This window comes from Brienomyrus brachyistius, chromosome 11, assembly GCF_023856365.1.
Source record: "Brienomyrus brachyistius isolate T26 chromosome 11, BBRACH_0.4, whole genome shotgun sequence".
NCBI lineage: Eukaryota > Metazoa > Chordata > Actinopteri > Osteoglossiformes > Mormyridae > Brienomyrus > Brienomyrus brachyistius.
This window is the reverse complement of record NC_064543.1, coordinates 9,576,571-9,591,000: the sequence shown is the minus strand read 5'-3', so window position 1 is coordinate 9,591,000 and position 14,430 is coordinate 9,576,571. Positions and strand designations below refer to the sequence as shown.

The 14,430-nt window shown below is 47.9% G+C and overlaps 1 protein-coding gene across 1 annotated transcript; it reads left to right on the top strand.

Annotated features, from left to right (window-relative positions):
* The first annotated feature begins 318 nt into the window (after positions 1–318).
* Positions 319–9,175, top strand: LOC125751863 (lactase-like protein). The gene is made up of 14 exons (XM_049031253.1): positions 319–367; positions 1,194–1,345; positions 1,665–1,825; positions 2,192–2,279; positions 2,375–2,484; positions 2,586–2,714; positions 2,801–2,896; positions 3,071–3,125; positions 3,280–3,445; positions 3,581–3,851; positions 4,053–4,179; positions 4,360–4,559; positions 4,832–4,895; positions 9,060–9,175. Exons 2-14 carry the CDS (start codon positions 1,219–1,221, stop codon positions 9,173–9,175), a joined length of 1,710 nt encoding a protein of 569 aa, XP_048887210.1. The 5' UTR covers positions 319–367; positions 1,194–1,218.
* The last annotated feature ends 5,255 nt before the right edge of the window (positions 9,176–14,430 follow it).

The following is a 14,430-nucleotide window of genomic DNA, read 5'->3' as shown; positions in this document are numbered from 1 at the left end:
TGTGTCTCTGAGCTGTCCTTTATACGGCCAATTGCCTTGTCACGTAGAGTAGCCAATCCGTCGCTCTCGCCATGAGCCTTTGTCCCAGCGAGCATGTGGGGATCCCAGCAATCAGCTTTACTGGCAGAGCATAGCCCCTATTTCAATGAGATTTGTTTGGCCCAGCAAATTACGCTCACACTCCATTGAATCTGAAAGGGGTACAGAGCTCCAGTCACGGGACGCCGGTGTCTGCTGGACGTTTCTGCCTTGTTCGCCGGCAGTGGCAGGCACACCGACAAGCGGCACCTGTGGTCCATGAAGCCAGATGAAGTAGGGGGCAGTGGAATCGCCTCGCATTTTCGGACAAACGGAGACCGTCTGACAGGTAGAGTATGAGCGAAGGGCAGGGAGACGGTACACCACCTGCTGCTGCCACTTCTGCTAATTCATCAGAGAGCACTTTTATTGTTATTATATGTTATTTTCATGGCAAATGCATCAGAAATACATACTTGTTTTCCATTTAGTATCACTCTCAAGTTCATAGGGTCAAAATATTAGGAAATCATATTCCAGTAGTTTTTATATAATGATGCAAACGAAATATACAATCTTGCTTTATGTATTTAATACTTTTTATTTCACAGGCTTTCAGTTCTAGCCTTTGAAACTGTCATTGTCTCTGGCTTCTAAAAGCAGTAAATCTAATTTTACACCCATTTTCTGTCATCATTCCCTAGACGGCTGCATGCGCAGACTGTCCCAACAGTCTATGTAACCGACGTCAACTTGCACATACATATTTTTTTAGAATAAATATATGAAAAAAACAAACTTTAAGCAGCCTTACGCCCAGCAACAGCTAGCCGGTGCGTGCCACACACTGTACAGTGCCGCTGGAAAGCACTGCACTGTACTGTACAACCACCTAGTCTCATTCTCGCACCTAAAAGTCAGTGTCATCATCCTATTCTGACATAAATCCAAATCAATTATCAGTTTCATCTCTTAAGTTTCTGAAGGGGACATCAATGGAGGTAAGAGGAAAGGGAACATTTTAAGGGTGATCGGTGGAAGCTGGATGCACTGTATTTGGTGTGAAAATGCTTTTTGCTGAGCATGCAGATAAGTGTCAGGTCTCTGAGGATCCACCTCACTGGCTGCAGTCCTCTGGTGTAAAGCAGCAGCCTCTGAAGGTCCTCTGTGTGCAGGAGCGGCGGACTGGCGAGGAGCACCATGCTGTCGCACGGAGTCCCGCACTGGTGCCACGTGCTCATGCTGGTGCTGCGTCTGTCTGGGGCTAAAGACTTTCAATGGACCAAGAACGAGCAGGAAACCTTCTATTACGGCAATTTTCCGACCGGTATGGCACCTGGCAAAATGCCGGTCTCATGGAGCTCCTGCCCATGCTGACATTAGCTCCTGCCACTGCTCAGTCCCAGCTGCTTTTAATCTTGTTGCACGTTTGCTGCAACTTGTAAAATCTAAGGTGTTTTAGGAGTTTAAAATGTTAAAAACTAGTAGGAAAGGATTTGGACCCAGCATGATGTGGTCTTGGTGGCTCAGCAGGTATCCCAGGCACCCTGGCTTGGGGGGTTTGGATCCCACCTTGGGCTGTACAGTATGTGTACAGAGGATCCTTAATGCTTCCTAGTGACCCTCACCCTTGTCATCTTTACAAGGATTTTCATGGGGAGCCGGCAGCTCAGCCTATCAGACAGAGGGAGCCTGGGACAAGGATGGCAAAGGCATGAGCATTTGGGATGCGTTCTCCCACAAGAAGGGGAAAATACTCATGAACGACACGGGAGACTCCAGTTGTGAGGGGTACTACAAAATCAAGGTGAGTAAAGCTGAGGTCCCAAAAGGCTCTGCGGCCTTCCTGAGCCGTCTGTGGTCGGCGGGTAAAGGAAAAGCAGCCAGAACAGTAACAGAACAGAGTTCCGATAAAGAGCCGCGTTCCGGTTCCCAGATGCATTCCTGATGTACGTGTTACCACATTAAAGACATTACAGACATAAAAGAGCCACACAAGCTCCTAGGTCCATGCACAGCTGCTTCAGCCAAATGTTTAAAGATGCAACTCTTAAAGGGGCGGCTCTTAAAGGGGCGACTCTTAAAGGGGCGACTCTTAAAGGGGTGGCTCTTAAAGGGGAGGCTCTTGAAGTTTCAAGACAACTGATAGCAATCTGTCCATTTCCCCTTGCAGGATGACATTTCCTTAATGAAAGATCTGAAGCTGACCCACTATGGCTTTTCTATCTCCTGGCCTCGAATCATACCCACTGGAATCAAATGTAAGATACAGCATTGTCAAAAGAACGCATCATCTGTAATATTAAAAGCAGTGACACATTCTGGAGGCAGAACTAATTTAATCTTGTTTTTGAAGCGGACCATGTCAACGAGAAAGGAATAGAGTACTATGACAATCTGATCGATCTTCTCCTGGAGAGCAAAATTACACCCATTGTCACGCTGTACCACTGGGATCTTCCACGGGTAATCCACACCGTGGCTTGCAAAGATCACGCTAGAATAGGTGCAGCTTGATTGCGTTATACAACAAAACAGTCCCTTCATATCGGGGTCTATTTGCTCAGGTGTTACAAGACAAATACGGAGGCTGGCAGAACATCAGCATGGTCAGTTACTTCAACGACTTTGCCAACTTATGTTTTGAAAGGTTTGGAAACCGAGTCAAGTATTGGATCACATTCAACAACCCGTGGGTATGCTTCCTTTTTTAAACCAAAATGGCCGCCACGTTTAGCGATGGCTGTATCTCCGATGGTAACGGCTCACGTGTCTGCTGCAGTCTATAGCCGTGGAAGGTCACGAGACAGGGGAACACGCGCCTGGGCTGCAGCTGAGAGGCACAGGGCTTTACAGGGTGGCGCACCACATGATCAAGGTGAGCGATCCCTACAGCGGCCCTTTAGATCGTAAACACAGACCTTCTGACCTGAGCGCAGGAAGTGGTGAGCTCAGCATGAGACCGACCTCAGTAGAAGATGCCTTTAGCACTGGGCACCTGACTCAGAAGTGTGTTAAAAAAACCCACTTATCTGTTTTCTCTCATTCCCAGGCGCATGCTAAGGTTTGGCATTCATACGACACCCAGTGGCGACACAAACAAAAAGGTAAACGGTCCTTACTGCCCTTTATAGGTCATGTGGGGAGACTAGAGAAGTACCTCACTGATAACTGCTGCCCAGCAGTGAGGATAGCGGTGACCAGCAGGGGTAACATTAGTCATGGAAAAAGCAAAAAACTGTGCACCGTCATTCCCCGCAGGCCTGCTTGGGATCTCTCTGTCTGGGGACTGGGGAGAACCCGTTGATATCGCTAATCTGAAGGACATCGAAGCAGCTGAACGATATGTCCAGTTCTCCCTGGGCTGGTTTGCAACACCCATCTTTCATGGGGACTATCCACAAGTGATGAAAGACTACATTGGCAAGTCATATCTCACTCTGACATCCAGTCATAGGTCTCCAGAGAGTCACTGCAAGAGAAAGTAAGACTTCACTGGATTCCAGTGCAGTCCAGGGTATGGTGGTTCTCATCCTGAGGCTTGCTCTTCTCACCCAGGGAGGAAGAGCGCTGAGCAGGGTCTGGGAAGTTCACGGCTGCCAACCTTCTCGGCCCAGGAGAAGAGCTACGTCAAGGGCACCAGCGACTTTTTGGGTGTGGGCCACTTCACCACCCGGTACATCACACAGAAGAACTTTCCTTCTAGCCGTGGCAGCAGTTACTTCACTGACCGAGACCTGGCTGAGCTCGTCGACCCTCATTGGCCCGACCCTGGATCAGAGTGGCTCTACTCCGTACCCTGGGGCTTCCGCCGGCTGCTCAACTTTGTTAAGGTTTATAACGGGACACCAATGCCTTCTCTTTGTCTCAGCCTGATGGACTGCATTTCCATTCCATCTGACATACCATAGACATCGCATCTGACATACCATAGACATCTTACATTCATAAGCTGCAGTATGGGTCTCCTAAACTGAGGCGTTTTCATTTTTATGGACATGGTGCCACAGCAGTAAATGTTGTCTTCTGCTCAGACCCAGTATGGAAACCCCATGATCTATGTGACAGAGAACGGCGTGTCGGAGAAGACGTTGTGCACAGAGCTGTGCGATGACTGGAGGATTCGGTACCACAGGGATTACATAAATGAGATGCTGAAAGGCGAGTTTTCTCTCAAATGTGGTGAGGCTTCTCCGGTCAAGAGGGTGGGTTTTCAGGAGTGATGCTATGCTCAAGTTCATATGGGACAACATAACCATGAAGGTTTGATTTCTAAACAGCATGGAGACTATTTAAAATCGAAACAGTAAAGGTCATCTTGTTGTGTTCTCTAACTTGTAGCTATCAAGGACGGCGTGAACGTCAAGGGCTACACGGCATGGTCCCTGTTGGATAAGTTTGAGTGGGATGAAGGCTATTCTGAGCGGTTCGGCCTGTACTACGTGGACTTCAGGGACAAAAACAAGCCACGATACCCCAAGGCCTCAGTCCAGTACTACAAACGGATCATCAGCGCCAACGGCTTCCCCAATCAGCGAGAGGTGAGCATTCGTCTAGAGGAGAGAAGAAACGACTCAGGTGCTGAAACAGAACAAATGGCCTAAAGACCAAATGAGTCCACCAGTAATTAAAAGTCAGTCGAGCAGAGAAGATCGCATTCCGGAAGCACGGAACAATCGTGATCGTATATGACGGGTCATTCCGTCTCTGCATTTATGTGGCGTTGCGTTTAGAGCATCAAAAACTGGCAGTAATGGGTCCTAATCTGGTCCTGGATACTGAATGAATGATGTATTTCAAACGGTTGGTGCAGGTTGAAAGCTGGAAGAGGAAGGCGACCGAAACCTGCTCAACCAGCAACCAGCTGCTAGCAACAGGTCAGTGAACATCCCTGCAGCACTTACCCTTTGTCCTTGTACAAGGACCAGAATCACCTGGAGCAAACAAAAAACATTCTCCCTTCAAATGAAGCTAATGGAAGATTGGCCAATGAGGTTCCTAAAGGAAGCTATATTTAACTATTTGGTTAATGGACAACCCAACAGAAAAGTCTGAAAATATACCAAACAGCTGTTATGTCCGGCCCATTATTTCCACCTGACCCTCCAGTCTCCCCCTGACCCTCCGGTCTCCCCCTGACCCTCCGGTCTCCACCTGACCCTCCGGTCTCCCCCTGACCCTCCAGTCTCCCCCTGACCCTCCGGTCTCCACCTGACCCTCCAGTCTCCACCTGACCCTCCGGTCTCCCCCTGACCCTCCAGTCTCCACCTGACCCTCCAGTCTCCACCTGACCCTCCAGTCTCCCCTGACCCTCCAGTCTCCACCTGACCCTCCGGTCTCCCCCTGACCCTCCGGTCTCCCCCTGACCCTCCGGTCTCCCCCTGACCCTCCGGTCTCCACCTGACCCTCCGGTCTCCCCCTGACCCTCCGGTCTCCCCCTGACCCTCCAGTCTCCACCTGACCCTCCAGTCTCCCCTGACCCTCCAGTCTCCACCTGACCCTCCAGTCTCCCCTGACCCTCCGGTCTCCACCTGACCCTCCGGTCTCCCCCTGACCCTCCGGTCTCCCCCTGACCCTCCGGTCTCCCCCTGACCCTCCGGTCTCCACCTGACCCTCCGGTCTCCCCCTGACCCTCCGGTCTCCCCCTGACCCTCCGGTCTCCACCTGACCCTCCGGTCTCCCCCTGACCCTCCGGTCTCCCCCTGACCCTCCAGTCTCCCCCTGACCCTCCAGTCTCCCACTGACCCTCCAGTCTCCCCCTGACCCTCCAGTCTCCCACTGACCCTCCAGTCTCCCCTGACCCTCCGGTCTCCCCCTGACCCTCCGGTCTCCACCTGACCCTCCAGTCTCCCCCTGACCCTCCAGTCTCCCACTGACCCTCCAGTCTCCCCCTGACCCTCCGGTCTCCCCCCTGACCCTCCAGTCTCCACCTGACCCTCCGGTCTCCCCCTGACCCTCCGGTCTCCACCTGACCCTCCGGTCTCCCCCTGACCCTCCAGTCTCCACCTGACCCTCCGGTCTCCCCCCTGACCCTCCGGTCTCCACCTGACCCTCCGGTCTCCCCCCTGACCCTCCGGTCTCCCCCTGACCCTCCAGTCTCCCCTGACCCTCCAGTCTCCCACTGACCCTCCAGTCTCCACCTGACCCTCCAGTCTCCCACTGACCCTCCAGTCTCCCCCTGACCCTCCAGTCTCCACCTGACCCTCCAGTCTCCACCTGACCCTCCAGTCTCCACCTGACCCTCCAGTCTCCCACTGACCCTCCAGTCTCCCCCTGACCCTCCGGTCTCCCCCTGACCCTCCGGTCTCCCCCTGACCCTCCGGTCTCCCCCTGACCCTCCGGTCTCCCCCTGACCCTCCAGTCTCCACCTGACCCTCCAGTCTCCCCTGACCCTCCGGTCTCCCCCTGACCCTCCGGTCTCCCCCTGACCCTCCAGTCTCCACCTGACCCTCCAGTCTCCCACTGACCCTCCAGTCTCCCCCTGACCCTCCAGTCTCCCCCTGACCCTCCGGTCTCCCCCTGACCCTCCGGTCTCCCCTGACCCTCCGGTCTCCCCCTGACCCTCCGGTCTCCCCCTGACCCTCCGGTCTCCACCTGACCCTCCGGTCTCCCCCTGACCCTCCGGTCTCCACCTGACCCTCCGGTCTCCCCCTGACCCTCCGGTCTCCCCTGACCCTCCAGTCTCCACCTGACCCTCCAGTCTCCACCTGACCCTCCAGTCTCCCCTGACCCTCCAGTCTCCACCTGACCCTCCAGTCTCCCCCTGACCCTCCAGTCTCCCCCTGACCCTCCAGTCTCCACCTGACCCTCCAGTCTCCCCTGACCCTCCAGTCTCCCCCTGACCCTCCAGTCTCCCCCTGACCCTCCAGTCTCCCCCTGACCTTCCAGTCTCCCCCTGACCCTCCAGTCTCCCCTGACCCTCAGGTCTCCACCTGACCCTCCGGTCTCCCCCTGACCCTCCGGTCTCCCCCTGACCCTCCAGTCTCCCCTGACCCTCCAGTCTCCCCTGACCCTCCAGTCTCCCCCTGACCCTCCAGTCTCCCCCTGACCCTCCAGTCTCCCCCTGACCCTCCGGTCTCCCCCTGACCCTCCGGTCTCCCCCTGACCCTCCGGTCTCCACCTGACCCTCCGGTCTCCCCCTGACCCTCCAGTCTCCCCCTGACCCTCCGGTCTCCACCTGACCCTCCAGTCTCCCCCTGACCCTCCAGTCTCCCCCTGACCCTCCGGTCTCCCCCTGACCCTCCAGTCTCCACCTGACCCTCCGGTCTCCCCCTGACCCTCCAGTCTCCCCCTGACCCTCCGGTCTCCCCTGACCCTCCGGTCTCCCCCTGACCCTCCGGTCTCCCCCTGACCCTCCAGTCTCCCCCTGACCCTCCAGTCTCCCCCTGACCTTGCTCTGATGAGCCACGCCTGTTGCTTGTTGTCCCTCGTTAGCGTTTGTATTAAGTACCTATTTGTCTCGTCAATCCCAGGCTGGTCATTGACGTTGCTTCCCGCGTCTCCCTGTGTCCATCCCCATTCCCACCTTCTTGTTTTGACACCTCATGGTCTCATTTGTTTCCCTGCTTCCATTCAGTTAAATAAACCCCCTTTTTTGTCAAACACCTGCCTTTGAGTCTTTCATCCCGCATGCTGGGACAGCAGCAGGTCCGGTATTACAGTATCTAACAGGACTTTTTTTTGCCCCTCCAGCTAGAAGAAAAACCCAGGAAAATAAGAACCATACAGAAATGCGAAAGCTTTGGCCGGTGCATGATGAGGTTTAGATACTAGGGTCTAATTAGTCGATGTTTTCTTCTCATCTTGGTCAGGATTTAGAATGAAAACAAGAAGGGAAGTAAACATGGCAGAGCAGAGAATGGATTCAGTTGGGCTATTGACTGAGACTGACTGGGACTTTCAAATCAGCCAAAAAAGGTGGATGAAATTGTCCTACATGTGACTGCAGAAAATGAGCGGAAAAGTGATTTTAGTGTGTGGTATCTGAGGTTCCGTTGTTTACTGTGGTTTTATGGCTTGTGCTTCTCCATAACATCCTGTCAGAGTATCACCCACTGAAGCTCTGAGATGTTCTCTCCAGTCTCCAGTGCTGAGCCCTACGAGGGCTCCTCCATGGTGCTCTGCTTCAAAAACAAACAGCCTGGAGCTGATCCAGCCGTCCAGACCGGCATGTTCCGCATGTTATTGCTGTGCACTGATTGAGGATGTTGCATATCCTGCGACACAAGGCATGCTCTTCTCCACTGCTGTTCCCCTTTAAAGTCGCATGTGTCAACAAAGATTATTGGAAAACACATGTGCCTCAAGGAAAGATCTGGGTCATTAAAAGCAGGGATTCAACATCTGTGTCAGTGGTAGCATTAGAATGTGTTCGGTTCCTGATCCCTTCTCTTTACCTCTGACAACTCTGACAGCCCAAATGACTGGTGTTGACAACGTGGGTAAGATGGCTGCTTATAAGAAACTCATTGATTATACTTTCTGCTGTACTGAAAACGGCAAGCAAAGGAAGGTTATAAGCAGAATAGGTGCAGTGCTCTACAAAGGCGAAATAAGAGGCGTGCCGGATTCACAAGCTGCTTTATGAAACATCTTACACTCTCTCAAGCCGAACTTCCGATTAAAACGGAGACCCTTTTCTAAAAAAATGTTTCTCTTCAAGGATTTGCCTGTATTGAATGGCACTGCGGTCCCCAAAGAGTTAATGTGACTTAAATCACTCTCAGCAATCTTCTCTTTTTAATAGAGGAACAGCGGACTGCTGCTGCAAATATTCTAAGACTTATTTATGGTAAGCAGACCCACACAGCTGACCGAAATGCACTGCAAAATATGGTTGACTACTTGAGCTGAGTGTAGGTTACCTTATAAGTTACAGCTTACAGGTTTGCACAAACAGACAAAAGATCAAACCTTTATTAAACAGAGCAGAGAGCAGGCACGCTTTATCATTCAGATGTTGTGTGTCCAAATGTTTGTGATATGAAACAGCCTTTGGCGTGCAGCTGCTGGCTAACAGCCTATGTGGTTATGTGTTGCAGACCCCCTGACCAGTCACATGGAGATGGTGACCGAGATTGTCGTTCCCACCGTGGTCACCCTCTGCATCCTCCTCAGTGCTGCCTTCCTAATGTTTCTGCTGCGTAGGCGAAACTAAACCACCGCTCCATCTGAAGTGCCCCACCACACACGTGCATGCACAGACACAGGTAGCTGCGATGCACTGTCTGCGCCAGCGCAGCGTAGCCAAGCTGATAAGACGGACCGTCACATTCAGGGTGATTCCTGTAATGGCTGCCTCGCGCCCATAAGACGCATTTCCCTTGCATGTCCCTTCCACTGGAAAATTTCAATGTGGAGGGATTCAGACTTGAGTTGCAGTGTGGAGATTAAGATGCTTGAGGCTTTTGTTATTGAAATAAACCTTAAAATTTGGAGAAGATGCAGTTTAGAATCGCCTAAGTTATTAATCAGGGAGCTGCAGATAGCAGGTAAAATGTCTTATTTGATAAAATATGAAAACATGAATTTAAGAATGGGTAAGTAATAGTAGGCTTGTCATGAAAAGAAAAAGAAAATCTCTAAATGGCTAAAAAAGCTCAGAGCATAATAATGTAATAATGATAATTTGACATACAGAGTGTTTCATGCATGAGGCTTTGGGACTGTCATGACACTGTGCTCAGTGAATTCAACTATTCAAAATTTCCCTAAAAAATGCTTTGAAGTGACAGAAATAAAGATATATCTGGATTTCTGTTTACAATCTTGAAAGACCAAAATGAAAAAGCATATGTTAATAGCCAAAATGAAAGTAGCCGTCCGTCTGATAAGTACTTTTCCAGTTGTAAGTCATGATGAACAGATGTGTTTGACAAGAAGCAAGGAGTACAAGACAGGATAAACTGAAGATCTGACAAACTCCACAAAATGACAAGGGGCAAATGTCCAGTTTCACAGTAAAAAAAAAACTAAAAATCCAGGTCAAATTAAAGGCTGAAATAAGGAGAAAATGAAAAACACTAAATATATTTATATAAACACAAAACGAGATCACGAAGCGATTACATGAGAAATGTATTTGACTACTCCTTCCAGCAGATGGCGCTATTTCCTAAATATTAAAATATTGTAAACGCAGACCTAGAGCATGTCAACACGATGCAATTGAAGCGACCGACCTCCACGTTTGTATATTCACTGAGCACTGAAGTGCATTGACATGGTCAGCAGCCCCCCATACTATGTCAATGATGGTGTAATTGTCGAACCCATGACTGGGTATGTGATTCACATAAAAAAAAAACATTCTAAACTGCGATAGTTAACAATCCTAGAGAAAGGAGCATGTGCTGACAGTGTGTTACTGCACCCACCACACAACAAACCACCTCAGGGAGACTTCCTTGCAGCGCTGGATGTACTGTAAATTAACATCATACCCAGGACGAAGCAATTGTAGGTTAAGAGCCTTGCTCGAGGGCTCGACGGAGCAGGATCATTTCTGGCATTCACAGGATTCGAACCAGCAACCTTCCAATTATTGGCGGAGAGCCTTAGCCTCAGATCTGATTTTTAAGAAAGAATGGCAACTGTATATTTTCAAAGGCAAGAAGCACTATTGAGTCCCTCTGTGTGAAGCGTCTTCAAAATTTAACGGCAGTTTAAATTTTTAAAGAAGCAGTATCATGTGTATGAAGTACAATGAAACTTTATCTTGAAATTCTGACTTGCATATACTTTCATAAGCAACATTATTTTTCAGTACAGTTTGGGTATTTATAAATCTTGGTTATCAAATTCGCTGAGAGCGTAGGGTTTACGTTTCGCTATAACATGTATATTGTTAGAGGAAGCAAAATTTAGCAAGCTGTGCAATTTTAATAACCGCCCCTTTTCAGGATTATCTAGTATGTTCAACAGTTTAAAGCCGCTACATTTGCATGGGCTCTGCATGCGCTCTTCAAGCCATTCCTAATTACTTTCATCCTTGCTGTTTAAAACATTCATGAATATACGTGTTGGTGGGAAATCGAATTATTTTAAACTAAATTTTATAGATATTAATAATAGATATTTTCCGGTATCATGCAGCCTAATTAGGCTACCTAATGCTAACTACTACGAGGTATCTAACAGAGAACGCTGCAGCAGTATTAAAAAAATAGCAATTTGACCGCTGTGCAGGCAGCGAATGTACAACATTTCACATCAGAACCTCAAGCAAAACAAATGAGACCGGAAAGGAAGGAGCCGACCACGATGGTTTTATGCCACTGCCCCCTGGTGGACATGACCTTTAATCCTCCGGATAGACGTAAAGTCACGTGCAAGCCTGTGCATTAAAGCGCTCCTGGGCAGCCGAATTTGACAGCTGGCCATGGCGGTGTACTGTGTGTGTTGTGTTACGGCTGATTTATTAAGATTGGTTGAAATCGCTAATTGAACTGACGGCTTAAATTTTAATCAAGTCACATTAAAACAAGTCCTTAAAGTGTATGTTCACTGTATGGGTCTGTACAAATTATTATTACCTATTTTATTTTGGATGCAACACATCACCAATTAACTAAAAACTATAAAATCTAAATAAAACAAATTGCTAAGTATATTTAGTATGGGCGTGGAATTATTAATTGTAAAGCACTTTTAAAAACAATTTGTTGGCTAAAATGCCGTACAGTGCAACCAAAATGAAAGAAGAATCAATTGAAAAATGAATATGATGACGCCATATCACCACACAAACATGTTATAGGTTATCTATACAAATTAGATATTACAAGCTGAAAAACTGCTAAACTGTAAATGATTCTGCTAAGTATCACAAATAATTTATTCCATTATAAATATCTGTGTATGTAGGCCTCCTTATTAATGTCTGAGTATGTAGGCCTCCTTATTAATGTCTGAGTATGTAGACCTTATTAATGTCTGAGTATGTAGACCTCCTTATTAATGTCTGAGTATGTAGGCCTCCATATTATCTGACAACACACAATATTACACATGTAATTGAATAAACGTTTTAAACAATAATATTATTGATGGACGAAGTATGTGAACCTGAAGGACACTTACAAACTCGAAGGCCCGCAGGCCATACCCACCCCACTGCACCATTAAGTTAGAAATGGCCCAGGAATAGAGGAAAGATTGTAAACCAAACGCAATGAATCTGATGTCAACGTGTCTGAATGACAGAACCTGTTTGCACATTGAAAAATTAAACATGCAAAATTAAAAAAATAAAAATTAAGACCGCATAATAACAATCATAAATGAACAAAATACCGTCTTCCCTACTACGGAGTCTGGTCTGTAGCGATAGAGAAGCCTGTAGTCGTGGTTATTATTTTTATTCCTTTTTTGTAGCCCGGTCGGAATTTCCTGGCAAAAGTTCCTCTCAGAAGCCACGGGTCAGGCTAACTTGCAGATGCTGTGCTTGCCTTGCTCTGGGGGCAGCAAAAAGCTCATGCCCAAGAGAGAGGTAAGGAGATGCACTGATTACAGTGAGAGGTAAGGAGATGCACTGATTACAGTGAGAGGTAAGGAGATGCACTGATTACAGTGAGAGGTAAGGAGATGCACTGATTACAGTGAGAGGTAATGAGATGCACTGATTACAGTGAGCGGTAAGGAGATGCACTGATTACAGTGAGAGGTAAGGAGATGCACTGATTACAGTGAGAGGTAAGGAGATGCGCTGATTACAGTGAGAGGTAATGAGATGCACTGATTACAGTGAGCGGTAAGGAGATGCACTGATTACAGTACACTGCTGCACCCACCAAATGACAAACCACCTCAGGGATGAGAACCTGAGGGCAGCCTTGTGGTGGGCGATACTTCAGCACCACACTAGTGCAAATTGACCAGTGTGAGTTACTTTCCCAGTAGCTGGAGTGTCAATCCTGCCACCAACCCCAACGATTTTCCCTGTAAGTTGGAAGACCGCCTTGCAGGGTCGGATGTAGATTAATATCATACCCAGGAGGAAGCAATTGCAGCTTAAGGGCCCAACAGAGTAGAATCACTCTGGGTATTCACGGGATTTGAACCAAGAACCTTTCATCCGATTGCTGGCACAGATCCCTAGCCTCAGAGTCATCACTCCAGCCTTCCAGGTCAAGGTCTGCTTAAAATCCTCCCAATGGAAGCTGAAACTAGCCCAATATTTGAAATCCCAGTGTATTGTATCTCAAAGAAATAAACCAGCAAACTTTTGCCAACTTTAGCCAGCTGGCTGGAGTTTCATTTCTGGGCTAGTCTGCACACGCATTTACATCCATGCAACAGTTTTATTACCTTGTAAATAGTCTGTGGGGTTTAGCTGATGTAGCTATTTTTTAGTTTATAGTGGAATTATTTAGATTTGCCGTAAGATTGCTTGCATGAGTCTGAACGCGTGAGTGTCACGCCAGATGCGGGAGAGCTGGCAGCTCTGTCTCTGACTTTGGTTGGTTAGCGATTCATTATCACTCAGCATCAGGAGCCTCCATTCATAATAATTAATTTGTTTCCCCCCTTGCTGTCTGCTGCCGCAGAACATTATGAACGCAGCCCCAAAATCCCGCGACCTGCTAATATTTACCCGCAACTGTATTGGGGGTGGGGGGGTGGGGGTGCTCCACAAAGTAGGATTTCCCAGTAAGCACAAGTCAAACGTGAAAACTGTATAATAGGAAGACAGATAAGTGACATTCCTATTGGATGGTCCTTACATTTGACTTAAGATATCTGGCTTATGAAGAAACCCTGCTTTAAGGAATACCCCCCAAGTAGTAAACACACTCGGATGATCGTTTTAAAGTCTGCATTTATCAATATACATATAGAGAAGATTTAGGTTTTAAAAAATATATATATATAAAATAGCATGCTACTTATTTTTAAAATACTTGTTTTCCGTTTAGAACCGTGGTCCATCCGTTCCCCATTAATTTCCGCCCGCACCGGTACCCGCAAATTAAGGTTTAGGATATTCATCAGTCACATTAAAACTTGCGAGTCACTCGTAGGAGACTCGTGGGCACCAGAAACCGCACAGGACTCCCGAGTGCGTGATTACAAAGTGGAGACAGACCACGTTCGACTCTTACGTCATTACGTCATCAGGGTCATCCGTAGTTTTCCTTGGTAGTTTAAATAAATAAACTTTTTATTTTAAAAAATAAATATTGATTACATATTAAATCTGAGGTAATTCCAGTAGACTTTGAAAGATAAATAAAAAACCTTGTTATCAAATATATTTTACAAACAAAAAGTAGTCCGGTCTGTTAGCCGACATGAATGTTACGCGTAAGTGTGGCAAAGAAACAAAATAGTTCCACAGAAAAAATGACATTTTCTAATGATAATTTTCCTATATAACAGAAAAAACACAGAGACGTGAGTATATTTAAGTTT

What these genes read in the sequence shown, in the direction of transcription:
- LOC125751863 (XM_049031253.1), top strand. Translation starts at nt 1,219, where the DNA reads ATGCTGTCGCACGGAGTCCCGCACTGGTGCCACGTGCTCATGCTGGTG. An exon ending in TCACATTCAACAACCCGTGG is followed by an intron (nt 2,715 to 2,800) that starts GTATGCTTCCTT and finishes TGTCTGCTGCAG; the next exon opens with TCTATAGCCGTGGAAGGTCA. An exon ending in GTGGCGACACAAACAAAAAG is followed by an intron (nt 3,126 to 3,279) that starts GTAAACGGTCCT and finishes CATTCCCCGCAG; the next exon opens with GCCTGCTTGGGATCTCTCTG.